Source organism: Blennius ocellaris (assembly GCF_963422515.1).
Source record: "Blennius ocellaris genome assembly, contig: SCAFFOLD_172, whole genome shotgun sequence".
In the NCBI taxonomy this organism is placed as follows: Eukaryota; Metazoa; Chordata; class Actinopteri; order Blenniiformes; family Blenniidae; genus Blennius; species Blennius ocellaris.
In genome coordinates, this window is record NW_027662246.1 from 12,501 (window position 1) to 40,000 (window position 27,500).

The window sequence follows — 27,500 nt, forward strand, 5'->3', positions numbered from 1 at the left end:
CCTCATCATCGCCATTGGCGGCGGCGGCGGGCGGCAGAGGCTTGGGCCCCAGGGGGCGCATCAGGGAGCCGGCCACGCAGCAGTTGAGCAGCAGCCCCCCCAGGATGAGGAAGCTGCCCCTCCAGCCGAACTCGTCGTACAGCCACGTGTTGAGCGGCGCCAGCGTGGACAGGAACACCGGGCTGCCCGCCATGGCGATGCCGTTGGCGATGGGCCGCCGCGTGAAGAAGTACTTGCCGATCATGGTGAGGGCGGGGTTCAGGTTGAAGGCCAGGCCCAGACCTGCGGACGACACGGGGGCACCACCGGATTACTGCCCACCCCCCTCGCCAAGACGGAGAGTACAAGTGTCCATCTTTGTTTGTTACGTCTCAAACAGGGAATCAGGATCTTTCATGACTAAATCTGTATTTTATATTTATTCCTACATCGTCAACGTCTCATTAGGCTGAGCTTAGTGTGAAGATGAACTCGGGATTAATCCTCATCTAACAGCTTGAACGTCCCTCTGCTGACGGACTTCATTCTATTTCACTGCCGACTTTGATTTTTCCAATTTGACCATATTAAACATAACAAAGGTCACGAAACAATCAGTCACTCAGGTTTTGATTTCTTCTCGAGAAGCTATTTAGTGTTTTAGTTGTTTAATCCTGTTCAAATAATCTCGTTAACATTTAGCAGAATATCAGTTTATACCAGCTGATATTTAGATTTGTCTTCAGCATTATTTGAAGCGTTTGATATTTTCTCTCTAATCGTTATTTTACTTTTCAGTAAGTTTACATTCTTTGCACATGTTGGTAAAAATGGCACAAATGACATAAATGAGAATAAGATCAGAAAGGTTCTTTGGCCCGTTTCCTGTCCGGTGGTTTTCCAGAATAAAAGTTCGGTTGCTCCGTTCAGAAACTTTAAAACATTCTGTCAAACACAATAACTGATATTTCCTCACGTCGTCTCTCCGTCGTCTCTTCCTCTGCTCCGACCCCCCCCCCCCCCCCCCCCCCACCACCCAGGTTGCCGTGGCGACAGCACTGATCCCCCCCCCCCCCCCAGGTTGCCGTGGCGACAGCACTGACCTCCCACCACCCCGATGAAGAAGTACAGCTGCTCCACCGTGTTGCAGAAGGAGGCGATGACCAGGCCGGTGCCCGACAGGCAGCCCCCCGCCATCATGATGGGCCGGCTGCCGAACCGGTTCACCAGGATGCTGCTGATGGGACCTGGGGGGGCAGAGGAGGACCGTTACTCTGGACCTGGGGGGGGAGGACCGTTACTCTGGACCTGGGGGGGGGACAGGATCGTTGCTCTGGACCTGAGGGGGGGGGGGGGACCGTTACTCTGGACCTGGGGGGGGGGGGAGGACCGTTACTCTGGACCTGAGGGGGGGGGGGGGGGACCGTTACTCTGGACCTGGGGGGGGAGGAGGACCGTTACTCTGGACCTGGGGGGGGACAGGACTGTGTTCTGACTGAGCCCCAGCAGGAGGCGCCACCACTACAACCACTGTATTACATAACAGAAGCTCCTGGATTGAAGTGGAGAAAGAAGAGGAGAGGAGGAGAGGAGAGGAGAAGAGAGAGGAGGAGAGGAGAGGAGAGGAGAGACCAGTAATAGTGACCAGTAGTGATCAGTAATAGTAGTAACTAGGAGTAGTAGTGATCAGTAATAGTAGTAACTAGGAGTAGTGACCAGTAGCAGTAGTGACCAGTAGTAGTAGTGACCAGTAGTAGTAACCAGTAGTAGTAACCAGTAGCAGTAGTGACCAGTAGTAGAAACCAGTAGTAACCAGTAGCAGTAGTAACCAGTAGTAGTAACCAGTAGTAACCAGTAGCAGTAACCAGTAGTAACCAGTAGCAGTAGTGACCAGTAGTAGAAACCAGTAGTAACCAGTAGCAGTAGTAACCAGTAGTAGAAACCAGTAGTAGTAACCAGTAGTAACCAGTAGCAGTAACCAGTAGTAACCAGTAGCAGTAGTGACCAGTAGTAGAAACCAGTAGTAGTAACCAGTAGTGACCAGTAGTAGTAACCAGTAGTAACCAGTAGTAGTAACCAGTAGTAACCAGTAGTAGTAACCAGTAGTGACCAGTATTGATGACCAGTAGTGACCAGTGGTAACCAGTAGTAACCAGTAGTAGTAACCAGTAGTGACCAGTGGTAACCAGTAGTAACCAGTAGTAGTAACCAGTAGTAACCAGTAGTAGTAACCAGTAGTAACCAGTAGTAACCAGTAGTGACCAGTATTGATGACCAGTAGTGACCAGTAGTGACCAGTGGTAACCAGTGGTAACCAGTGGTAACCAGTGCCTCCAGCGTTCCCAGCCTGTTGATTCTCCGTCAGGAACTAATGACTGCAGGTCTTTGTTGTCAAACACAAAGCAACGTTACATAAACTTCTCCTCCTCTCATCCCTCCATCATCTGCTCTCCTTCTGTTCTGAGGGAAACCAGCTCGTCGCCATGGTGACGTCACTGGTACCGGTCGGCGGGAGACAGCCAGGACTAATCACCATGCTGCTCCAACCCGGTGCTTTTATTTTGACAGTCACAGTAATAATCTAACTTGGTGGTTTTATTGTGACAGTCACAGTAATAACATCCCAACTTGGTGGTTTTATTTTGACAGTCCCCATAGCAACAATCCAACTTGGTGCTTTTATTTTGACAGTCACAGTAATAACCCAGCTCAGCGACTGTAGCGTCGACGTTCTGCCGCCCCACCAAACTGGAGGAGTGAAAGGTAAACAGGAAGTGGAGCGCTGCACCGTCAAATTATGGGTTTAGAATTTACTGAGAGGAAACTGAAGTGAAACAGAGCAGCAGGTTGTGTTTTCATCAAACTGTTGTTTTCCTTCAGTCACTTTAACCACGAGATGTGGAAGAGTACCGAGTAGTCTGTAAGAGTACCGAGTAGTCTGTAAGAGTACTGAGTATTGAGTAGTCTGTAAGAGTACCGAGTACTCTGCAAGAGTACCGAGTACCGAGTAGTCTGTAAGAGTACCGACTACTGAGTACTCTGTAAGACTACTGAGTACTGAGTAGTCTGTAAGAGTACCGAGTACTCTGTAAGAGTACCGAGCAGTCTGTAAGAGTACCGACTACTGAGTACTCTGTAAGAGTACTGAGTAGTCTGTAAGAGTACCGAGTAGTCTGTAAGAGTACCGACTACTGAGTAGTCTGTAAGACTACTGAGTACCGAGTAGTCTGTAAGAGTACTGAGTACTGAGTAGTCTGTAAGAGTACCGAGTAGTCTGTAAGAGTACTGAGTATTGAGTAGTCTGTAAGAGTACCGAGTACCGAGTAGTCTGTAAGAGTACTGAGTATTGAGTAGTCTGTAAGAGTACCGAGTACTCTGCAAGAGTACCGAGTACCGAGTAGTCTGTAAGAGTACCGAGTAGTCTGTAAGAGTACCGACTACTGAGTACTCTGTAAGACTACTGAGTACTGAGTAGTCTGTAAGAGTACCGAGTACTCTGTAAGAGTACCGAGCAGTCTGTAAGAGTACCGACTACTGAGTACTCTGTAAGAGTACCGAGTAGTCTGTAAGAGTACCGACTACTGAGTAGTCTGTAAGACTACTGAGTACCGAGTAGTCTGTAAGAGTACTGAGTACTGAGTAGTCTGTAAGAGTACTGAGTACTGAGTAGTCTGTAAGAGTACCGAGTACCGACTACTGAGTACTCTGTAAGACTACTGAGTACCGAGTAGTCTGTAAGAGTACCGACTACCGAGTACTCCGTAAGAGTACCAAGTACTCTTACAGAGTACCAAGTACTCTGTAAGAGTACTCAGTACCGAGTACTCTGTGCGGCAGGAAGCGGCAGGAAGCGGCAGGAAGCGAGAGGAAGTGACAGGAAGTGACGGGAAGTGGCTTCCACAGAGCAGAGGAAACTGAAACACGTGACATGAAGAATGCCTGGAACTCCACCTCTCTCTCCACCTTCACACCCAAACTTGTCGCTGGTGCTCCACCCCCCCCTGCTCTCCGTCACACGGTCCTCCACCCGTTGACTCACCTCCGGCGTACATCACCGCCAGCATGATGGAGGAGATCCAGGACACCTGGCTGGGCGTGGCGTCGAAGATCACCTCGATCTCCTTGAAGAAGACGGTGATGGACTTGGGGAAGGCGTAGGAAAACCCGATGGAGATGAAGGCGCCCACCACCACCGCCCAGCCCCACCCCCCCTCGGGGGGGGTGTAGCCCACAGGACCTCCCACTGGTGGAGGCATCGCCGCTCTGGGAACCGACGGAGGCGAACAAGACGGGAAACGACGGAGGAGGGCGGAGTCAGAACGATACCTGGAACACAAACATCAGGAATTAACTTCCTCTGAATAAACCTGATCGGGGGGAGTGGGGGGGGGGGGGGGGGGCTCTCTGCTCCACCCTCTTCATCACATTCACACACCGATGGAGGCGGGGCCACGCAAGGCGCCGTCTCTCCACTGGGGGCAGTGTGGCGTTCAGTGTCCTGCACGAGGACACAAGGTCCCTGACCTTTCACAATAAAAGCCTCAGCCGCTTCAATGAAGCTCCACCTGCAAACAGTGAAACCTGCAGGGTCCCGGCCTGGCCACTAGAGGGGGACGTTTCCCTTCGTCCTGGAGAACAAGGCCAAGCTCCACCTTTCTGACGGAGAACGTTAGGATGACGAGGAACTCTGGAGCAACGGTTAGAAAACCACTGCTGCGGTCTCTCACACACACACACACACACACACACAGACACACACACACACACACACACACACACACACACACACACACACACACACACACACACACACACACACACACACACACACACACACACACACACACACACACACACACATTAGGTAACTTGGAGGTCGGCTGTATGTGAATAACCTGAAGTGAGGTTAAAGGTCAGTCCTGTTTCTGCTGACTCGGCGGCGCCGTGCTCCTTCCTGTGCAGCTCATGTTATTGATCATGTGTGCAGCGGTTCGGGTCAACGGGGTCCAACCAGAGTCAACATGGAGGCCGGCGCAAGAGCGGCGGCGCCGTCGGCGGCGAGGAGGAGAGATGCGTGGCGTGGACCCGTTGACCTCCGACCCCGGGAACCTTCACACCACCACCTTTCAGCCCGCCGCCGCTCCACGACAAGACCAGACCCACTGAGCCGTCACGGCAGGTCGGCCGCCATGACGGCTAGTCGCCACAGAACACACACACACACACACACACACACACACACACACACACACACACACACACACACACACACACACACACACACACACACACACACACACACACACACACACGGAAGTGAACCTTCTTGTGCAACGGCTCCACGCGGCGGCGTAGCAGTTAGCACTGTTGCCTCACAACAAGAAGCTCAAGAGGTATTTTTGTTGCACAACTTCGTAAATCACCGACCGACACCAGACGTTCTGACGGACCGATGACTCACTTCGCGAGAACCAGAGGAGGGCGGAGGAATGGGCGTGTGGAGGCCGTCACCTTCGCTGATCCAGTTTGTGCTCCGGTTCCTCCTACAGTCCAAAAACTCTCTTTTAGCAGTGTCACCTAGCCTAGCATAGCGCCACATGATATAGTGTAGCATACTATCACATAGCCTAGCATAGCGCCACATGATGTAGTGTAGCACACTGTAGCATTACATCCCGTAGCCTAGCATAGCGCCACATGATGTAGCGTAGCACACTGTAGCATTACATCACCTAGCCTAGCACCACATGATGTAGTGTAGCATTACATCACGTAGCCTAGCATAGCCCCACATGATGTAGTGTAGCATACTATCACATAGCCTAGCATAGCGCCACATGATGTAGTGTAGCACACTGTAGCATTACATCCCGTAGCCTAGCATAGCGCCACATGATGTAGCGTAGCACACTGTAGCATTACATCACCTAGCACCACATGATGTAGTGTAGCATACTATCACGTAGCCTAGCATAACACCACATGATATAGTGTAGCATTATATCACGTAGCCTAGCATAGCCCCACATGATGTAGTGTAGCATATTATCACGTAGCCTAGCATAGCACCACATGATGTAGTGTAGCATTACATCACGTAGCCTAGCATAGCGCCACATGATGTAGTGTAGCATTACATCACGTAGCCTAGCATAGCACCACATGATGTAGTGTAGCATTACATCACGTAGCCTAGCATAGCGCCACATGATGTAGTGTAGCATTACATCACGTAGCCTAGCATAGCACCACATGATGTAGTGTAGCATTACATCACGTAGCCTAGCATAGCGCCACATGATGTAGCGTAGCATATTATCACGTAGCCTAGCATAGCACCACATGATGTAGTGTAGCATTACATCACGTAGCCTAGCATAGCGCCACATGATGTAGCGTAGCATTACATCACGTAGCCTAGCATAACACCACATGATATAGTGTAGCATTACATCACGTAGCCTAGCATAGCGCCACATGATGTAGTGTAGCATATTATCACGTAGTCTAGCATAGCACCACATGATGTAGTGTAGCATTACATCACGTAGCCTAGCATAGCGCCACATGATGTAGTGTAGCATATTATCACGTAGCCTAGCATAGCACCACATGATGTAGTGTAGCATTACATCACGTAGCCTAGCATAACACCACATGATGTAGTGTAGCATTACATCACGTAGCCTAGCATAGCACCACATGATGTAGTGTAGCATTACATCACGTAGCCTAGCATAGCGCCACATGATGTAGCATAGCACACTGTAGCATTACATCACGGAGGGCTACGATAGCGTAATGTGTCAATGTTTTGTAGCCTGACGTCATGAAGCCTGACCTCTCCTGGTGCGACCAGACCCGGTCTAGACCAGACCCGGTACCAGACCCGGTCTAGAAGGTAGTTTCTACAGACGTTTAATGAAGTGAGGTTGTAGGTGGCCCGCTCTACTGGAGGAGGAAATGGCTGTGATGGCGTCTGGGTGTTGTCCCTGTGACGGACCGTTGACCTCTGACCTCTGACCTCTGACCTGGGCCCGTTTACCAGCTGGACGATGAAGACAAACGGGGCTCTGTGCGTCTCCGCGGCGTCCTGATGGAGGCGTCTTGACCTCCGCCTCCGCCTCACATGTGACACGTCACGACGCTGACGCCCAAACTGCCGGAGCTAAAAAATACTCGAGTACTTTTAGAAGCGGGCCGTCGGCCAATCAGCAGCCGTCCTTTCTGCTTTTAACTCCAAACTTTTAAAACGTTTCTGCTGCTCGACTGACGGCAAAGAAAAGGTTCTGCAGTTGTTCTTCAATAAAACCAGGACGGAGGTCGGCCGGGGAAACGTTACTTCTGAAACCATTGTACGACTAATAAAAACCACGAAATCTCAAATGAATGCCAAAATAAAATCCTAGTAAACAACTTTCATGATAAAACGGGTTTTTCAGAGCCAAACGTCTTCTTGAACACTAAATGTTTAGGGTTTAGTCCCTCAGTACCAGTTACTGCTGTTTAAACTGCTGTTTACTGCAAAAACAAGGACGTTCCTCAGTGTTTCACGTTCTACTTCATTCCCAGTGAGGAAGAACGAGCCTCAGCATCAATCTCCCCTAGAAAACATTTAAAGATGTAAACAGTGCAGTAAAGTACATTCCTGGTGATTCATCGTCCCAAAATAGAACTTAAGGTAAATCCTGCACCCTTTTCCTCCATCATCTCAATTACTGCGTCTGGTGGCGCCAGCTCTTCTGCTGCTCCACCTGCTGCTGGGGGCAAAGCTTCAGGAGGGGTGGGTGGAGGTGTGGGTGGAGCAGCGGCAGCCTGAACCTCGCTTCATCCTCCTCCTGGCGAGATAGCCGAGTTCTGCTAGCTGTAAGCTGGCCTCCGTTACCCTTTATGCTAGCATTGGCTGCTATTTCTAGCTAACGTTAGCTAAACAGCTGCTGTTACTACTGACAGTAACCAAACAGGCTAGCTAGCACCACCGCGGAGCCTGAGAGCTGCTTGGAGACGAGGCTCGTCCTCCATGATGGCTAGGGTTAGACCGTGAGGACAGAATGTCCACGGTGAGGACAGAATGTTCCGTGTGACATGTGGACAGAATGTCCACCGTGAGGACAGAATGTTCAATGTGACATGTGGACAGAATATCCACCGTGAGGACAGAATGTACAGTGTGACATGTGGACAGAATGTCCACCGTGAGGACAGAATGTTCAATGTGACATGTGGACAGAATATCCACCGTGAGGACAGAATGTTCAGTGTGACATGTGGACAGAATGTTGAGTGTGACATGTGGACAGAATGTCCACCGTGAGGACAGAATGTTCAGTGTGACATGTGGACAGAATGTTCAGTGTGACATGTGGACAGAATGTCCACCGTGAGGACAGAATGTTCAGTGTGACATGTGGACAGACTGTTCAATGTGACATGTGGACAGAATGTCCACCGTGAGGACAGAATGTTCAGTGTGAGGACAGAATGTTCAATGTGACATGTGGACAGAATGTCCACCGTGAGGACAGAATGTTCAATGTGACATGTGGACAGAATGTCCACCGTGAGGACAGAATGTTCAGTGTGAGGACAGAATGTTCAGTGTGACATGTGGACAGAATGTCCACCGTGAGGACAGAATGTTCAGTGTGACATGTGGACAGAATGTTCAGTGTGACATGTGGACAGAATGTCCACCGTGAGGACAGAATGTTCAGTGTGACATGTGGACAGAATGTTCAGTGTGACATGTGGACAGAATGTCCACCGTGAGGACAGAATGTTCAGTGTGACATGTGGACAGACTGTTCAATGTGACATGTGGACAGAATGTCCACCGTGAGGACAGACTGTTCAATGTGACATGTGGACAGAATGTCCACCGTGAGGACAGACTCTTCAGTGTGACATGTGGACAGAATGTTCAGTGTGACATGTGGACAGACTGTCCACCGTGAGGACAGACTGTTCAGTGTGACATGTGGACAGACTGTTCAGTGTGACATGTGGACAGAATGTCCACCGTGAGGACAGAATGTTCAGTGTGACATGTGGACAGAATGTTCAGTGTGACATGTGGACAGACTGTCCACCGTGAGGACAGAATATCCACCGTGAGGACAGACTGTTCAGTGTGACATGTGGACAGACTGTCCACCGTGAGGACAGAATGTCCACCGTGTGGACAGACTGTTCAGTGTGACATGTGGACAGAATGTTCAGTGTGACATGTGGACAGATTGTCCACCGTGTGGACAGACTGTTCAGTGTGACATGTGGACAGAATGTTCAGTGTGACATGTGGACAGACGGCTCGTCCACGTGCCTGCAGTCCCTCTAAGTATAGCAGCATGTAAAGGACACGGTGAAGGACTGAGGGTCTTTCGAGGAAATGAAGAATTTGACACGACAGGAGTCAGAGCAGGACTGACGTCCCAGGGACCAAGTGTCCTCTAGGACCAAGTGTCCTCTAGGACTTCATTACAGTACATTACTTTGTTCTCCTCAGACCAGGGCTCTCAAACTGTCCCCCCCCCCCCCACATGAAGGTATAACAGTGGGGCCCACCCGGGGAGGGGCCGGCGTTGCTACGTTGCCGTTGCCACGTTGCAGCAACAGCATGTAGACTAATGAAGAACCAGACCGGCTGCAACATTCCTGAATCATGACCGACGACGGTTGTTGTGAAAAACATGGACCAGATGAGACCAGAGACCAGATGAGACCAGAGACCAGATGAGACCAGATGAGACCAGAGACCAGATGAGACCAGAGACCAGAGACCAGATGAGACCAGAGACCAGAGACCAGATGAGACCAGAGACCAGCTCATCCTGGTGCCTGCTGGACGCAGCAGAGGCTTTTATTTTGACACACCAACAGGGAGGAGGACACGACACACAATCTCTCTTCACTCCTGGTTACCAGTTTACAACTAGTTAACTCAACTGGATTAACTAACCAACTCATTCACTCACTAACTAACTAACGACATGTTAGAGGAGGAAGATGCTCTATAATCTGGACTAGAGGAGGAAGATGCTCTATACTCTGGACTAGAGGAGGAAGATGCTCTATACTCTGGACTAGAGGAGGAAGATGCTCTATACTCTGGACCAGAGGAGGAAGATGCTCTATACTCTGGACCAGAGGAGGAAGATGCTCTATACTCTGGACCAGAGGAGGAAGATGCTCTATAATCTGATGCTAGAGGAGGAAGATGCTCTATACTCTGGACCAGAGGAGGAAGATGCTCTATACTCTGGATTAGAGGAGGAAGATGCTCTATACTCTGGACCAGAGGAGGAAGATGCTCTATAATCTGATGCTAGAGGAGGAAGATGCTCTATACTCTGGTGGACCAGCAGATCCAGGTCTACAGAAGTTTATCAATGAGGTCTTTCATTCTGCAGTAAACAAACGTTCCTTTATCCAGGGAGCCAGAGGGGGGGCCGGAGGGGGGGCCGGAGGGGGGGCCGGAGCAACATGAGCAACATGAGCAACCAGAGCAACCAGAGCAACTGGAGCAACTGGAGCAACCAGACCCAGGTAGAAATGGATTGTCATTACAGTGACTGTCAAACTTGTCCTGGTGACCTGGACCTGGACCAGGACCAGGACAGAGTAACAGGAACAGGAACATGGTTTTCAAAGTAAAGCACCCAGCAGGACCTGAGAGAAACTCTTCAGTCAGTCTGGAGACGCAGGAACAGGAAGTGACTGACAGGAAGACGGTTCTGTCTCCGCCACTGGTCCTGGACAAGTTTGTCTTTCATGAGTCAAAGTGCCGACTGGAGGACGGGAGGACAGGACAGAGGGACGGGGGACAGAGGGACAGGACAGAGGAACGGGGGACAGGAGGACAGGGGACAGGGGGACGGGACAGAGGAACGGGGGACAGGAGGACAGGGGACAGAGGAACGGGGGACAGGGGGACAGGACAGAGGAACGGGGGGCAACGCGTCTTGGCTGCAACGCGTCACTTTTACCACCTGATCATGTGACAACCTGAGATCAAAGAGGAGGCGGAGCCACGCAGCTCCAACAGCCTCCGTCACCACAACACCCCCCCATTAAACCCCCCCCCCCCTCCATAAAGCCCCCCCCCCGGCTGCATGGCACAACCTACAACTGTTTCAGTGTGAATTCATTACACACACACACACACACACACACACACACACACACACACACACACACACAGCTGGCACCGTGCCATCAGAGGATCTTTATTGGGAAAACAAACAGGCAGAGTTCCTGTGGTGAGAACAGGAGGGATAAACCAGCGTCTCAGGAGGAACCGGGTTCCTCCAGACCGGGTTCCTCCAGACCGGGTTCCTCCAGACCGGGTTGGAGCGCCGGGTGCTGCAGGTACGATTCCCGGGGACGTGGCAGCGTGAGAAACTCCGTCAGGTCAATGATCAGCTCAGCTGATAAAGAGGATTACAACATCTGCTCACAATTAGCAGCTCAGGAACCTCCGTCACCCTGCACCACCTCCGTCAGGCTGGAACACCTCCGTCAGGCTGCACCACCTCCAGGCCCAGAGAGACCACTACGACTACGACCGTCTCACCACAGAAAGCTGGTGGAGGACCGACGCCCCCGAATCTCCACCTTCATCCCCTCAACCCACCAATCCAAACCTCCGTCACCCCTGAGCCTTTCAGGAGCGTTTTACAACACGGGTCCCAGAGTGGGGGAATTCTAAAACCCCGGCTCGTACCGTCCAAACCCCCCCGGTCATCTGGCCCCCCCACCCCTCCCCCCCACCACGGTCTGTGATGTCATCAAATAACCACAACGATCAGGGACTACAAGCTCTGGTGGAGCTGCAGAAGCTACTGACGCTAGCAGCAGGAGGAGCGGGGCCATAGACCTATAGAACTAGAAGCTACTGACGGTAGCAGCAGGAGGAGCGGGGCCATAGACCTGTAGAACTAGAAGCTACTGACGCTAGCAGCAGGAGGAGCGGGGCCATAGACCTATAGAACTAGAAGCTACTGACGGTAGCAGCAGGAGGAGCGGGGCCATAGACCTATAGAACTAGAAGCTACTGACGCTAGCAGCAGGAGGAGCAGGGCCATAGACCTATAGAACTAGAAGCTACTGATGCTAGCAGCAGGAGGAGCGGGGCCATAGACCTATAGAACTAGAAGCTACTGACGCTAGCAGCAGGAGGAGCGGGGCCATAGACCTATAGAACTAGAAGCTACTGACGCTAGCAGCAGGAGGAGCGGGGCCATAGACCTATAGAACTAGAAGCTACTGACGCTAGCAGCAGGAGGAGCAGGGCCATAGACCTATAGAACTAGAAGCTACTGACGCTAGCAGCAGGAGGAGCAGGGCCATAGACCTATAGAACTAGAAGCTACTGACGCTAGCAGCAGGAGGAGCAGGGCCATAGACCTATAGAACTAGAAGCTACTGACTCTAGCAGCAGGAGGAGCAGGGCCATAGACCTATAGAACTAGAAGCTACTGACGCTAGCAGCAGGAGGAGCAGGGCCATAGACCTATAGAACTAGAAGCTACTGACGCTAGCAGCAGGAGGAGTGGGGCCATAGACCTATAGAACTAGAAGCTACTGACGCTAGCAGCAGGAGGAGCGGGGCCATAGACCTATAGAACTAGAAGCTACTGACGCTAGCAGCAGGAGGAGCAGGGCCATAGACCTATAGAACTAGAAGCTACTGACGCTAGCAGCAGGAGGAGCAGGGCCATAGACCTATAGAACTAGAAGCTACTGACGCTAGCAGCAGGAGGAGCAGGGCCATAGACCTATAGAACTAGAAGCTACTGACTCTAGCAGCAGGAGGAGCAGGGCCATAGACCTATAGAGCTAGAAGCTACTGACGCTAGCAGCAGGAGGAGCAGGGCCATAGACCTATAGAACTAGAAGCTACTGACGCTAGCAGCAGGAGGAGCAGGGCCATAGACCTATAGAACTAGAAGCTACTGACGCTAGCAGCAGGAGGAGCAGGGCCATAGACCTATAGAACTAGAAGCTACTGACTCTAGCAGCAGGAGGAGCAGGGCCATAGACCTATAGAACTAGAAGCTACTGACGCTAGCAGCAGGAGGAGCAGGGCCATAGACCTATAGAACTAGAAGCTACTGACTCTAGCAGCAGGAGGAGCAGGGCCATAGACCTATAGAGCTAGAAGCTACTGACGCTAGCAGCAGGAGGAGCAGGGCCATAGACCTATAGAACTAGAAGCTACTGACGCTAGCAGCAGGAGGAGCGGGGCCATAGACCTATAGAACTAGAAGCTACTGACGCTAGCAGCAGGAGGAGCAGGGCCATAGACCTATAGAACTAGAAGCTACTGACGCTAGCAGCAGGAGGAGCAGGGCCATAGACCTATAGAACTAGAAGCTACTGACGCTAGCAGCAGGAGGAGCGGGGCCATAGACCTATAGAACTAGAGTTATATACAGGTTCATGAGCAGGAATCTACTTCTACAGTTCTATGTGCTCGGTCTAGGTGTGTTCAGTGAGTCACAGCGCCCCTACAGGCCTGCAGGTGAACTGCAGCCTGGTGTTGAGACCTCATGGGGACGTGAGGACGGAATGTTTATGTAGAAGGCCGGGAGACAAGAGAGAGTTTTTCTTCTGGACGTGGTCTTGAAGGTCAACAGGAGACGAGAGAATTAAAGGTCGTTGCTAAGAGTTGAAGTGGAAAACTGTCTGAGGTACAATGAAGGAGGGGAACCAGGGAGACCCCCTGCTGCTTCAGGATGAACCTGGACCCTGCTGCTTCAGGATAGACCCTGGACCCTGCAGGTGCAGGATAGACCCTGGACCCTGCAGGTTCAGGATCATTACACAGTGGAAACATGACGGACTAAAGACTGACTCAGCGATCAGGACTTTCTGCTGACGAGCAGGAACCCTGCAGCTTTCCGTCCTCGGCCAGGGTCATGGTCTAGAGGAAACAGCCTGCTGGTCCCCCCAGAGGTCACCTTGATGGTCCCCCCCTAGAGGTCACCCTGCTGGTCCCCCCCAGAGGTCACCTTGATGGTCCCCCCCTAGAGGTCACCTTGCTGGTCCCCCCCAAGAGGTCACCTTGATGGTCCCCCCCAAGAGGTCACCCTGCTGGTCCCCCCCAGAGGTCACCTTGCTGGACCCCCCCAGAGGTCACCTTGCTGCCCCCCCCAGAGGTCACCTTGATGGTCCCCCCCCAGAGGTCACCTTGCTGGACCCCCCCAGAGGTCACCTTGCTGCCCCCCCCAGAGGTCACCTTGATGGTCCCCCCCTAGAGGTCACCCTGCTGGTCCCCCCCAGAGGTCACCTTGCTGCCCCCCCAGAGGTCACCTTGATGGTCCCCCCCTAGAGGTCACCCTGCTGGTCCCCCCCAGAGGTCACCTTGCTGCCCCCCCCAGAGGTCACCTTGCTGGTCCTCACAGAGGTCACCTTGCTGCCCCCCCCAGAGGTCACCTTGCTGCCCCCCCCCCAGAGGTCACCTTGATGGTCCTCACATTGCTGGTCCCCCCCAGAGGCCCCCCTGCTGGCCACAGAGGGAACCTGACGTAGCGCTCAGCCACTTTCCTCCACCACGTTGACAGAATGTCCCCGGTGACCCGGCTAATAATAGCCGGGCCGTTTCAGGACAATGAGCCGCTGCAGCGCTCCGTCACGCTATCTCCACATGGAGGGGGCGCCCTGCAGGGGGCAGGAGAGAGTCTCACACCCTGCAGGGGGCAGGAGAGAGTCTCACACCCTGTAGGGGGCAGGAGAGAGTCTCAATCCCTGTAGGGGGCAGGAGAGAGTCTCAATCACTGTAGGGGGCAGTAGAGAGTCTCAATCCCTGTAGGGAGCAGGAGAGAGTCTCAATCACTGTAGGGGGCAGTAGAGAGTCTCAATCACTGTAGGGGGCAGTAGAGAGTCTCAATCACCGTAGGGGGCAGTAGAGAGTCTCAATCCCTGTAGGGGGCAGGAGAGAGTCTCAATCCCTGTAGGGGGCAGTAGAGAGTCTCAATCACTGTAGGGAGCAGGAGAGAGTCTCAATCACTGTAGGGAGCAGGAGAGAGTCTCAATCACTGTAGGGGGCAGGAGAGAGTCTCACACCCTGCAGGGGGCAGGAGAGAGTCTCACACCCTGTAGGGGGCAGGAGAGAGTCTCAATCCCTGTAGGGGGCAGTAGAGAGTCTCAATCCCTGTAGGGGGCAGTAGAGAGTCTCAATCACTGTAGGGGGCAGGAGAGAGTCAATCACTGTAGGGGGCAGGAGAGAGTCTCAATCACTGTAGGGGGCAGGAGAGAGTCTCAATCACTGTAGGGGGCAGTAGAGAGTCAATCACTGTAGGAGGCAGTAGAGAGTCTCAATCACTGTAGGAGGCAGTAGAGAGTCTCAATCACTGTAGGGGGCAGTAGAGAGTCTCAATCACTGTAGGGGGCAGTAGAGAGTCAATCACTGTAGGGGGCAGTAGAGAGTCTCAATCACTGTAGGGGGCAGGAGAGAGTCTCAATCACTGTAGGGGGCAGGAGAGAGTCTCAATCACTGTAGGGGGCAGGAGAGAGTCTCAATCACTGTAGGGGGCAGTAGAGAGTCAATCACTGTAGGGGGCAGGAGAGAGTCTCAATCACTGTAGGGGGCAGGAGAGAGTCTCAATCCCTGTAGGGGGCAGTAGAGAGGCAGCCCAGCCTCCAGATCCCTTTCTTTAAGCCTGGGGTTCTGGCTCAGGGCCAGCTACTGAGCCCCCTGGAGGTCCTGCTCTAGCACCTGGTCTAGGTCTACCTCTAGCACCTGGTCTAGGTCTACCTCTAGGTCCTGCTCTAGGTCTACCTCTAGCACCTGGTCTAGGTCTACCTCTCGGTCCTGCTCTAGGTCTACCTCTAGCACCTGGTCTAGGTCTACCTCTAGGTGGTGGTGGTCTGGGACCTCCACCTAGTCTGTCCTGAACCTCGACCGGAGACGTTGCGTCTCCTCGTCCCTCTATTGGTGGTTTTTCAGGTCAGTGTTGTTTGAGTCCGGCGCCCCCGGTGGCCAGAGAGGGAAGGACAACGTGAAAGAGCAGGATGGCCTCACTCCTCCGTCACTCCTCCGTCACCTCACACTGAAGTGACAAGGTTGGAGTCAAAGACTTCCTCCAGGGGTCGTGACCCCAGACCGCTGCTCCTCCTCCTCCTCCTCCTCCTCCTCCTCCTCCTCCTCCTCCTCCTCCTCCTCCTCCTCCTCCTCCTCCTCCTCCTCCTCCTCACAAACAACAACAAACACAAAATGAAGAATATAGAAATGAGCGAGGCGGCGCCACCAAGAGGAAAACTTTCCAATGAACAGATGAGGAGAACCCCCCCACCCCCCACTACCCCCTCAATGTGTTTCTCATCAACGAACTCCCTCCACCCTGCAACGGGACGGGCCTCCGTCAGCCTCCGTCACACACTGTTCAACTCCATCACACTCCGTCAGCCTCCGTCAGAGACAGACCTGTCAGTAAACCACCACAGCAGGATGCAGAACCAGCAGGAGGGACACAATGTTCAGAGACACACACACAACTGACACGTCCAACGAGGGACACAACCGGAGGACAGAGGGGGGGACAGAGGGGAGGACCAATCGGAGGACAGAGGGGGGACAGAGGGGGGGACAGAGGGGAGGACCAACAGGAGGACAGAGGGGAGGACAGCGGGGAGGACAGCGGGGAGGACAGAGGGAGGGGGGGGACAATCCCTGCAGACCAACAGGAGGACAGAGGGGGGGACAGAGGGAGGGGGGGGACAATCCCTGCAGACCAACAGGAGGACAGAGGGGGGACAGAGGGGAGGACAGAGGGGGGGACAGAGGGAGGGGGGGACAATCCCTGCAGACCAACAGGAGGACAGAGGGGGGGACAGAGGGGAGGACAGAGGGAGGGGGGACAATCCCTGCAGACCAACAGGAGGACAGAGGGGAGGACAGAGGGGGGGACAGAGGGAGGGGGGACAATCCCTGCAGACCAACAGGAGGACAGAGGGGGGGACAGAGGGGAGGACAGAGGGGGGGACAGAGGGAGGGGGGACAATCCCTGCAGACCAACAGGAGGACAGAGGGGGGGACAGAGGGGAGGACAGAGGGGGGACAGAGGGAGGGGGGGACAATCCCTGCAGACCAACAGGAGGACAGAGGGGGGGGGGGGGGACAATCCCTGCAGACCAACAGGAGGACAGAGGGGGGGGGGGGGGACAATCCCTGCAGACCAACAGGAGGACAACTGGCGCCAGAAGAAAGTTTCTCATTAAACTCCAGGATTTCTTCATTATGAGTCATCGGAGTCCCGGAGCCAATTAACCGGACCCGGGTCCTCCGGTCCGGACCCAGAAAGGGCGGAGCGGACCGGGTCGAGGCTCTCAGAACCGGACCGGGACGGACCGGGACGAGGCTCTCAGAACCGGACCGGGACGGACCGGGACGAGGCTCTCAGAACCGGAGGACGAGGCTCTCAGAACCGGAGGACGAGGCTCGGTAATGATGAGCGGACGGAGCCTCTTCGAGCGGCTCACCGCGGACGGGCCGTGACGTCACGCAGACTCACCGTGGCTCCCGGTAGCGGGTCTGTCGGGTCTCCGGTGTCTCCGGTGTCTCCGGTGTCTCCGGTACCGTGGTCCTCCTCTCTCGGGGGGTCCGCGCCTGGATGTGGGGATGGCGTTACGAGCTCTGCGCATGCGCACCAGCACCGTCCTCCTCTTCAACGCGCGCTGCGGCGGAATCTGATGAAACGCACGTGCGTGTGAAGGGCGGGGCCGCGAGAGGGAAGTGCGCGTGCCTCGTGGCCGCCCGCGGTAACCTTTAACCGGCGAGCAGCGCCTCCGAGGGGGCGGGGCCAGCGCGTGATTGGCCGGTGGGATGGAGGGATGGAGGGATAGAGAGATAGAGAGGGGAGGATTAGAGAGAGGGAGAGACCGCTAATCACTGCTGACAGCCTCTCTCTCTCTCTCTCTCTCTCTCTCTCTCTGTCTCTCTCTCTCTCTCTCTTTGTCTCTCGTTCTCTCTCTCTTTCTTTGTCTCTCGTTCTCTCTCTCTCTCTCTCTCTCTCTCTTTCTTTGTCTCTCATTCTCTCTCTCTCTCTGCCTGCTCTCTCTCTCTTTGTCTCTCTTTCATTCTCTCTCTCTCTTTCTTTGTCTTTCGTTCTCTCTTCTCTTTGACTATATTTATCTATCCCCTCTATCTATCTATACCAGCTCCCCCTGTAACCCCCCCAGCCCCATCTGACCCCCCCAGCCCCCACGTAACACCCCCAACCCCCCTGCTACCCCCCCAGCCCCCCAAGTGACCCCGCACAGCCCCCATGTAACCCCCCCAGCCCTCCATGTGACCCCCCCAGCTCCCCCTGTAACCCCCCCAGCCCCATCTGACCCCCCCCTAGCCATCACGTAACACCCCCAACCCCCCTGCTACCCCCCCAGCCCCCCAAGTGACCCCGCACAGCCCCCATGTAACCCCTCCAGCCCCCCATGTAACCCCCAGCCCCCACGTAACACCCCCAGCCCCCCAAGTGACCCCGCACAGCCCCCATGTAACCCCCCCAGCCCCCCATGTAACCCCCCCAGCCCCCCATGTGACCCCCCCACCCCCCCTGGTACCCCCCAGCCCTCCATGTAACCCCCCCAGCCCCCATGTGACCCCCCCAGCCCCTCTGCTACCCCCCAGCCCCCCAAGTGACCCCGCACAGCCCCCATGTAACCCCTCCAGCCCTCCATGTGACCCCCTCCAGCCCCCCAAGTGACCCCCCCAGCCCTCCATGTTACCCCCAGCCCCCACGTAACACCCCCAGCCCCCCAAGTGACCCCGCACAGCCCCCATGTAACCCCCCCAGCCCCCCATGTAACCCCCCCAGCCCTCCATGTGACCCCCCAGCCCCCCATGTGACCCCCCCACCCCCCTGGTACCCCCCAGCCCTCCATGTGACCCCCCAGCCCCCATGTGACTCCCCCAGCCCCCCCACGTAACCCCCCCAACCCCCCTGGTACCCCCCCAGCCCCCCATGTGACCCCCCCACCCTGCCAGAACATAAAGTTGCTTCATCAGTTCTTCATATAACGATTCAATCACACTGAGGGGATGAAGACCTGGTATTGATCAGGATCTAGACCCTCTGAACCAGAACCACCAGGACCTCATGAACCAGAACCACCAGGACCCCGGGTCCAAATCAAAGCCAGGTGCAGGATCCTCCCATGTTTCCTCCAATCAGAGCTCTGCCACCCCCCCCACCACCACCACCACAACACACTCAGCCCCCTTCCTGACAGGAAACATGTGTTCACTGTCTCCTGGTTTATCTGTGTACCACACACACACACACACACACACACACACACACTCACACACACACTCACACACACACACACACACACACACACTCACACACACACACACACACACACACACACACTCACACACACTCACACACACACACACACACTCACACACACGGTATTTCCTGCAGCTGGTATAGATCACTGTATTGGTTATTAGTTCCAGACCAGAACATTCATGGCCACACAACATTCATCCATTCATGTTTTCAGAGACTTTCTGCATCAGCTCGTCGACCACGTGCTTCTGTTTTTACTCAGATTACTCAGTGTAACTAGGATTACCCCAGGCTGTACCTTCACCAGCAGATAAACACCAGCTCCTGGAAACCACTGTCGTATGTGGAGCTGTGTCAATAAAGATTAGCTGGATTGAATAGAAGCTCTCTCACACACACACACACACACACACACACACACACACACACACACACACACACACACACACACACACACACACACACACACACACACACACACACACACACACACACACAGAGTGAATAAACATTTACGCTCCAAACTAACTTAACAAGCATTCCAGCATCTAGTCAACAACTAGTCAGCAGCCAGTTGACAACTAGTTAGCAACTAGTCAACAACTAGTCAGCATCTATTAAACAACTAATCAGCAACTCGTTCACAACTAGTCAGCATCTAGTCAACAACTAGTCAACAACTAGTCAGCATCTAGTCAACAACTTGTCAGCAACTAGTCAGCAACCAGCCAACAAAAAGCCTGAAACCAGCTCAGTAACTATTCAGCAACTAGTCATGAATCTAAAACCAATCTGTAACTAGTCAAAGGACACACTTTAACTTGTCAGTAGCTGGTGGGTAGCTGGTGGGTAGCTGGTGGGTAACTGGTGGGTAACTGGTGGGTGACTGGTGGGTGACTGGTGGGTAACTGGTGGGTAGCTGGTGGGTAACTGGTGGGTAACTGGTGGGTAGCTGGTGGGTAACTGGTGGGTGACTGGTGGGTAACTGGTGGGTAACTGGTGGGTAGCTGGTGGGTAACTGGTGGGTAGCTGGTGGGTAGCTGGTGGGTAACTGGTGGGTAACTGGTGGGTGACTGGTGGGTGACTGGTGGGTAGCTGGTGGGTAACTGGTGGGTAACTGGTGGGTGACTGGTGGGTGACTGGTGGGTAGCTGGTGGGTGACTGGTGGGTGACTGGTGGGTAGCTGGTGGGTAGCTGATGGGTAGCTGGTGGGTAACTGGTGGGTAACTGGTGGGTAACTGGTGGGTGACTGGTGGGTAGCTGGTGGGTAGCTGATGGGTAGCTGGTGGGTAACTGGTGGGTAACTGGTGGGTAACTGGTGGGTGACTGGTGGGTGACTGGTGGGTAACTGGTGGGTAACTGGTGGGTGACTGGTGGGTAACTGGTGGGTAACTGGTGGGTAGCTGGTGGGTAACTGGTGGGTAGGGGGTGACTGTCAGATGTGACGATCTGTTTGTTTCAGATTGTTTTACATGGTTACCAAGGTGTCGTTCTCATGTTCTCATGTTCTCATGTTCTGTCAATAAAGTTTGAAAACAAAATAGTTTGAATCAAATCCTCAGACTCTACCTGGTAGACTCTGGTAGAGTCTCTACCTGCTAGACTAGAGTCTAGCAGGTAGAGTCTAGAGTCTAGAGTCTAGAGTCTAGCAGGTAGAGTCTGGTAGAGTCTAGAGTCTAGAGTCTAGCAGGTAGAGTCTAGCAGGTAGAGTCTAGCAGGTAGAGACTAGAGTCTAGAGTCTAGAGTCTAGAGTCTAGCAGGTAGAGTCTGGTAGAGTCTAGAGTCTAGAGTCTAGCAGGTAGAGTCTAGCAGGTAGAGTCTAGCAGGTAGAGACTAGAGTCTAGAGTCTAGAGTCTAGCAGGTAGAGTCTAGCAGGTAGAGTCTAGCAGGTAGAGTCTAGCAGGTAGAGTCTGGTAGAGTCTAGAGTTTAGAGTCTAGCAGGTAGAGTCTAGAGTCTAGAGTCTAGCAGGTAGAGTCTAGCAGGTAGAGTCTAGCAGGTAGAGTCTAGCAGGTAGAGTCTAGAGTCTAGAGTCTACCAGGTAGAGTCTAGCAGGTAGGGTCTAGCAGGTAGAGTCTAGCAGGTAGAGTCTAGCAGGTAGGGTCTAGATTCTAGAGTCTAGCAGGTAGAGTCTAGCAGGTAGGGTCTAGCAGGTAGAGTCTAGCAGGTAGAGTCTAGCAGGTAGGGTCTAGAGTCTAGAGTCTAGCAGGTAGAGTCTAGCAGGTAGAGTCTGGTAGAGTCTAGAGTCTAGAGTCTAGCAGGAAGAGTCTAGCAGGTAGGGTCTAGAGTCTAGAGTCTAGCAGGTAGAGTCTAGCAGGTAGAGTCTAGAGTCTAGAGTCTAGCAGGTAGAGTCTAGCAGGTAGGGTCTAGCAGGTCATTACTGCCATCTGGCGGCGGTAGGGAAACATCACACTCGTCCTCCACTCAGAGCGCCCCATCGCCCCCTGCTGGACTCGAGCGGAACTCCTCGCTGAATAAAGAGACAAACACAAGAACAGACCTCAGGCCTGTTTGTGTCTCTGGAACCTTCCAGAAAGTTGTTTTTAAAGGGTCAAACTGTTTCCTTCTGACCCACAAGCGGCTCTCAGCGACTCCCTTCCACCTTCAGACAGTCAAAGTAATACATCAAAGGAGTACTCACTGGTACTACGTTTAGGAGACAAGAGTACTTCAGAACTGGTTTCTCCTGCTGCTCGTCCAGTTCTGATGGACGTTCTGAACAGAAGTGTTGCGGGACCGTTTGGTTCCGGTGACTCTTCAGCTTCAGGACGTTTCGTCTGGCAGAACCAGGTCCAGACTGTCTCACAGGTTCGGTCCTGACGGAGGTTCTGGTTCTGTTTCATTGTCCTGAAATGAAAAACGCTTTATGCTCGAGAGTCGCTGTTTAAATGAAGACGTATAATATGAGGTTAACTCAGAAAAGTGAGAAAGTTTCCAGATATGAGAGTTTCAACACAGCGACAAAAACAGAAACAAAAACAAAAACAAAAACAAGCTGTGCCTCCTGGATGTGAGTCAAACCTGCAGCCAGTCCGGTGTGTCAACAAATTATATCCCCAGTTGCCTCATGTAGACCACCAGTTGTCTGTAGACCACCAGTTGTCTACAGACCACCAGTTGTCTTCTGCAGACCACCAGTTGTCTACAGACCACCAGTTGTCTTCTACAGACCACCAGTTGTCTTCTACAGACCACCAGTTGTCTACAGACCACCAGTTGTCTTCTACAGACCACCAGTTGTCTTCTGCAGACCACCAGTTGTCTTCTACAGACCACCAGTTGTCTTCTACAGACCACCAGTTGTCTACAGACCACCAGTTGTCTTCTGCAGACCACCAGTTGTCTACAGACCACCAGTTGTCTACAGACCACCAGTTGCCTGCAGACCACCAGTTGTCTTCTGCAGACCACCAGTTGTCTACAGACCACCAGTTGTCTACAGATCACCAGTTGCCTGCAGACCACCAGTTGTCTTCTGCAGACCACCAGTTGTCTACAGACCACCAGTTGTCTTCTGCAGACCACCAGTTGTCTACAGACCACCAGTTGTCTACAGACCACCAGTTGCCTGCAGACCACCAGTTGTCTTCTGCAGACCACCAGTTGTCTACAGACCACCAGTTGTCTACAGATCACCAGTTGCCTGCAGACCACCAGTTGTCTTCTACAGACCACCAGTTGTCTACAGACCACCAGTTGTCTACAGATCACCAGTTGCCTGCAGACCACCAGTTGTCTTCTACAGACCACCAGTTGCCTACAGACCACCAGTTGTCTTCTGCAGACCACCAGTTGCCTACAGACCACCAGTTGCCTGCAGACCACCAGTTGTCTTCTACAGACCACCAGTTGTCTACAGACCACCAGTTGTCTACAGACCACCAGTTGCCTGCAGACCACCAGTTGTCTTCTACAGACCACCAGTTGTCTACAGACCACCAGTTGTCTGCAGACCACCAGTTGTCTTCTGCAGACCACCAGTTGTCTACAGACCACCAGTTGTCTTCTACAGACCACCAGTTGTCTTCAGACCACCAGTTGTCTTCTGCAGACCACCAGTTGTCTACAGACCACCCGTTGCCTGCAGACCACCAGTTGTCTTCTGCAGACCACCAGTTGTCTACAGACCACCAGTTCCCACCATGTGCTGTGTTCCGTTCATCAATCTGGGAAACGTGTTGATGGTCATAATAAGATATTTCCTACTTTCCAGGTGCTCCTGAACGCACCGCAGCCTGACCGCAGAGCGCCCTGCCGGCGGAGGGATCGAGCTGCTGGCTGAGAAGAAGTAGTGCTGATTGAAGCTTCCAGGAGTGAAGCGGAGCAGAACTTCATGTTCCAGCCTGAAGGAACCAGAGACCTGGTGAGTTCTGGACCTGGGGGGGGGTCCTACCTGTGTCCCACCTGAACTCCACCTGTCTTCTACCTGAGCTCCACCTGTCTTCTACCTGAGCTCCACCTGTGTCCCACCTGAGCTCCACCTGTCTCCTACCTGAGCTCCACCTGTCTTCTACCTGTCTCCTACCTGAGCTCCACCTGTCTCCTACCTGAGCTCCACCTGTCTTCTACCTGTCTCCTACCTGAACTCCACCTGTGTCCCACCTGAGCTCCACCTGTCTCCTACCTGAGCTCCACCTGTCTTCTACCTGTCTCCTACCTGAGCTCCACCTGTCTTCTACCTGTCTCCTACCTGAGCTCCACCTGTCTTCTACCTGTCTCCTACCTGAACTCCACCTGTCTTCTACCTGTCTCCTACCTGAGCTCCACCTGTGTCCCACCTGAGCTCCACCTGTCTCCTACCTGAGCTCCACCTGTCTTCTACCTGTCTCCTACCTGAGCTCCACCTGTCTCCTACCTGAGCTCCACCTGTCTTCTACCTGTCTCCTACCTGAACTCCACCTGTCTCCTACCTGAACTCGACCTGTCTCCTACCTGAGCTCCACCTGTCTCCCACCTGAACTCCACCTGTCTCCTACCTGAGCTCCACCTGTGTCCCACCTGAGCTCCACCTGTCTCCTACCTGTCTCCTACCTGAGCTCCACCTGTCTCCCACCTGAACTCCACCTGTCTCCTACCTGAGCTCCACCTGTGTCCCACCTGAACTCCACCTGTCTCCTACCTGAACTCCACCTGTCTTCTACCTGTCTCCTACCTGAGCTCCACCTGTGTCCCACCTGAGCTCCACCTGTCTCCTACCTGAGCTCCACCTGTCTTCTACCTGTCTCCTACCTGAGCTCCACCTGTCTCCTACCTGAGCTCCACCTGTCTCCTACCTGAACTCCACCTGTCTCCTACCTGAACTCGACCTGTCTCCTGCCTGAGCTCCACCTGTCTCCCACCTGAACTCCACCTGTCTCCTACCTGAGCTCCACCTGTGTCCCACCTGAGCTCCACCTGTCTCCTACCTGTCTCCTACCTGAGCTCCACCTGTCTCCCACCTGAACTCCACCTGTCTCCTACCTGAGCTCCACCTGTGTCCCACCTGAGCTCCACCTGTCTCCTACCTGAGCTCCACCTGTCTTCTACCTGTCTCCTACCTCAGCTCCACCTGTCTCCAATCTGAGCTCCACCTGTGTCCTACCTAGCTCCACCTGTCTCCCACCTGAGCTCCACCTGTCTTCTACCTGTGTCCCACCTGAGCTCCACCTGTCTCCTACCTCGCTCCACCTGCCTCCCAACTGAGCTCCACCTGCCTCCTACCTGAGCTCCACCTGAGCCCCGAGGCGACCCGGGTTGAGCCCACAGACGGTCTACCAGAGTCAGTGGTCCCTGGAGGTGGACGGTCTCCGTCATGTCCTCCACCATGTCCTCCACCGCTCTGTTTGGACGCCGGCAGTGGACGTCCCAGTCCCTGAGGGTCACTGCCAAGGAGCTGTCCATCGTCTCCACCCGGGCCAGGAGCACCGCCATCGCCGAGCGCTTCTCCAGGTGAGTCCCACCAGGTGAGCTCCACCAGGTGAGCTCCACCAGGTGGAGCTCCGACTGGATAACGCCCACCTGGTCATGGTGTCTCTCCAGGTACCAGCTGGCAGCAGAGGAGGGACACGCAGAGAAGAAGAACACGGTTGGTACCTGGTGTTCTGAGGTGGAGGGTTCTGGACCGGTTCTGGAAGAGTTCTGGACCGGTTCTGGACCAGTTCTGGAAGAGTTCTGGACCGGTTCTGGACCAGTGATCTGAGTTCAGATTGACGGGACCTGGGGTGCATCCTAACAGTCCTTCTTATCTCCTTTCCTATCCACTTGTCCTTAAATCCAGAAGTGTTTAAGCGGACATGATGAGGACAGTCTGAGTGAGACGAAGCTGAGGAAAGGAGGCTCAATGCTTCCTTTAGAGCCTCCTTCAGCCTAGGAAACACTGATGCTTCCTTCACCCTAGGAAACACTGATGCTTCCTGTAGCCTAGGAAACACTGATGCTTCCTTCAGCCTAGGAAACACTCATGCTTCCTTTAGCCTATGAAACACTGATGCTTCCTTTTAGCCTAGGAAACACTGATGCTTCCTTCAGCTAGGAAACACTGATGCTTCCTTTAGCCTAGGAAACACTGATGCTTCCTTCAGCCTAGGAAACACTGATGCTTCCTTTAGCCTAGGAAACACTGATGCTTCCTTCAGCCTAGGAAACACTGATGCTTCCTTCACCCGAGGAGACACTGATGCTTTAGGAAACCTAACACCTTTCCTTAACTCCTTTAGGAAGCCTCCTAACACCTTTACTTAACCTGGTGACATCATCCACAGAATTAAGGACAAGTGGATAGGAAAGGAGACAGGAAGGACGAGTAGGCTGTATCTCCGAGGAGGAGGAGGAGGAAGGGAGGGAGGAGGGGGGGAGGTGGAGGAGGAGGAGGAAGAAGAGGAGGGGGAGGGGGGGAGTAGGAGGGGGAGGGGAGGAGGAGGGGGAGGAGGAGGAGGGGGGGGGGCCTTCCCTCAGCGTTCATCCCGTCAGAGGCTCCTCCTCCTCATGAGGAGACATGAAGATAGCCTAGCATCAATAATTAGCATCAATTCATGCTGATCAAAGGGGGTGGAGGTGGAGGGTGACTGTGTGGGTGGAGGGTGGTGGTGGAGGGTGACGGTGGGGGTGGAGGGACACGGTGGAGGTGGAGGGTGACTGTGTGGGTGGAGGGTGGTGGTGGAGGGTGACGGTGGGGGTGGAGGGACACGGTGGAGGTGGAGGGTGACTGTGTGGGTGGAGGGTGGTGGTGGAGGGTGACGGTGGGGGTGGAGGGACACGGTGGAGGTGGAGGGTGACTGTGTGGGTGGAGGGTGGTGGTGGAGGGTGACGGTGGGGGTGGAGGGACACGGTGGGGGTGGAGGGACACGGTGGTGGTGGAGGTGGAGGGTGACTGTGTGGGTGGAGGGACACGGTGGTGGTGGAGGGTGACGGTGGGGGTGGAGGGACACGGTGGAGGTGGAGGGTGACTGTGTGGGTGGAGGGACACGGTGGTGGTGGAGGTGGAGGGTGACTGTGTGGGTGGAGGGACACGGTGGTGGTGGAGGGTGGAGGTGGAGGTGGAGGGACACGGTGGAGGCGGAGGGTGACTGTGTGGGTGGAGGGACACGGTGGTGGTGGAGGGTGGAGGTGGGGGTGGAGGGACACGGTGGAGGTGGAGGGTGACTGTGTGGGTGGAGGGACACGGTGGTGGTGGAGGTGGAGGGTGACTGTGTGGGTGGAGGGACACGGTGGTGGTGGAGGGTGGAGGTGGAGGTGGAGGGACACGGTGGAGGCGGAGGGTGACTGTGTGGGTGGAGGGACACGGTGGTGGTGGAGGGTGGAGGTGGGGGTGGAGGGACACGGTGGAGGTGGAGGGTGACTGTGTGGGTGGAGGGACACGGTGGTGGTGGAGGGTGGAGGTGGAGGGTGGAGGTGGAGGGTGACTCACTAGTCGTGTGTTTCAGGCTGCAGAGCTTCTTCTGCTCAGTGGAAATCTGAGCGTGTTGAAGAAACGTTGGGAGCAGCAGGCGGTCCGGAGAGCTCCGCCCCTGACCCCGCCCCCACACCTGACCTCACCCCTGACCCCACCCCTGAACTCACCCCCGCCCCAAACTTCGCCCCTGACCTCACCTCTGACCCCACCCCCGCCCCTAACCCCACCCATGACCTCACCCCTGACCCCACTCCCGCCCCGAACCCCACCCATGACCTCACCCCTGAGCTCACCCCCACCCCAGACCCCGCCCCACCCGTCCACAGGCCTCCAGCCTCCACCTGCAGCGCAGGGTGGG

The 27,500-nt window shown here is 54.3% G+C and overlaps 2 protein-coding genes across 2 annotated transcripts in view; one reads left to right on the forward strand and one right to left on the reverse strand.

The window, feature by feature from the left end:
• Window positions 1–17,649, reverse strand: part of LOC308148004 (monocarboxylate transporter 1-like) — a 21,759-nt gene extending 4,110 nt beyond the window's left edge. The window contains exons 1-4 of the mRNA XM_080521412.1: window positions 17,493–17,649; window positions 4,019–4,305; window positions 1,083–1,226; window positions 1–282 (exon numbers count right to left, since the gene is read on the reverse strand). The exon at window positions 1–282 is cut by the window's left edge and continues 531 nt beyond it. Coding sequence (XP_080377538.1) covers window positions 1–282; window positions 1,083–1,226; window positions 4,019–4,235 — 643 coding nt within the window. The 5' untranslated portion in view covers window positions 4,236–4,305; window positions 17,493–17,649. The remainder of the gene's footprint in view (window positions 283–1,082; window positions 1,227–4,018; window positions 4,306–17,492) is intronic.
• Window positions 17,283–27,500, forward strand: part of lima1a (LIM domain and actin binding 1a) — a gene marked incomplete at its 3' end in the record, with an annotated part of 21,635 nt that continues 11,417 nt past the window's right edge. The window contains exons 1-5 of the mRNA XM_080521414.1: window positions 17,283–17,422; window positions 23,486–23,635; window positions 24,858–25,200; window positions 25,291–25,336; window positions 27,174–27,500. The exon at window positions 27,174–27,500 is cut by the window's right edge and continues 186 nt beyond it. Of these exons, the coding sequence (XP_080377540.1) occupies window positions 25,064–25,200; window positions 25,291–25,336; window positions 27,174–27,500 (510 nt within the window). The 5' untranslated portion in view covers window positions 17,283–17,422; window positions 23,486–23,635; window positions 24,858–25,063. The remainder of the gene's footprint in view (window positions 17,423–23,485; window positions 23,636–24,857; window positions 25,201–25,290; window positions 25,337–27,173) is intronic.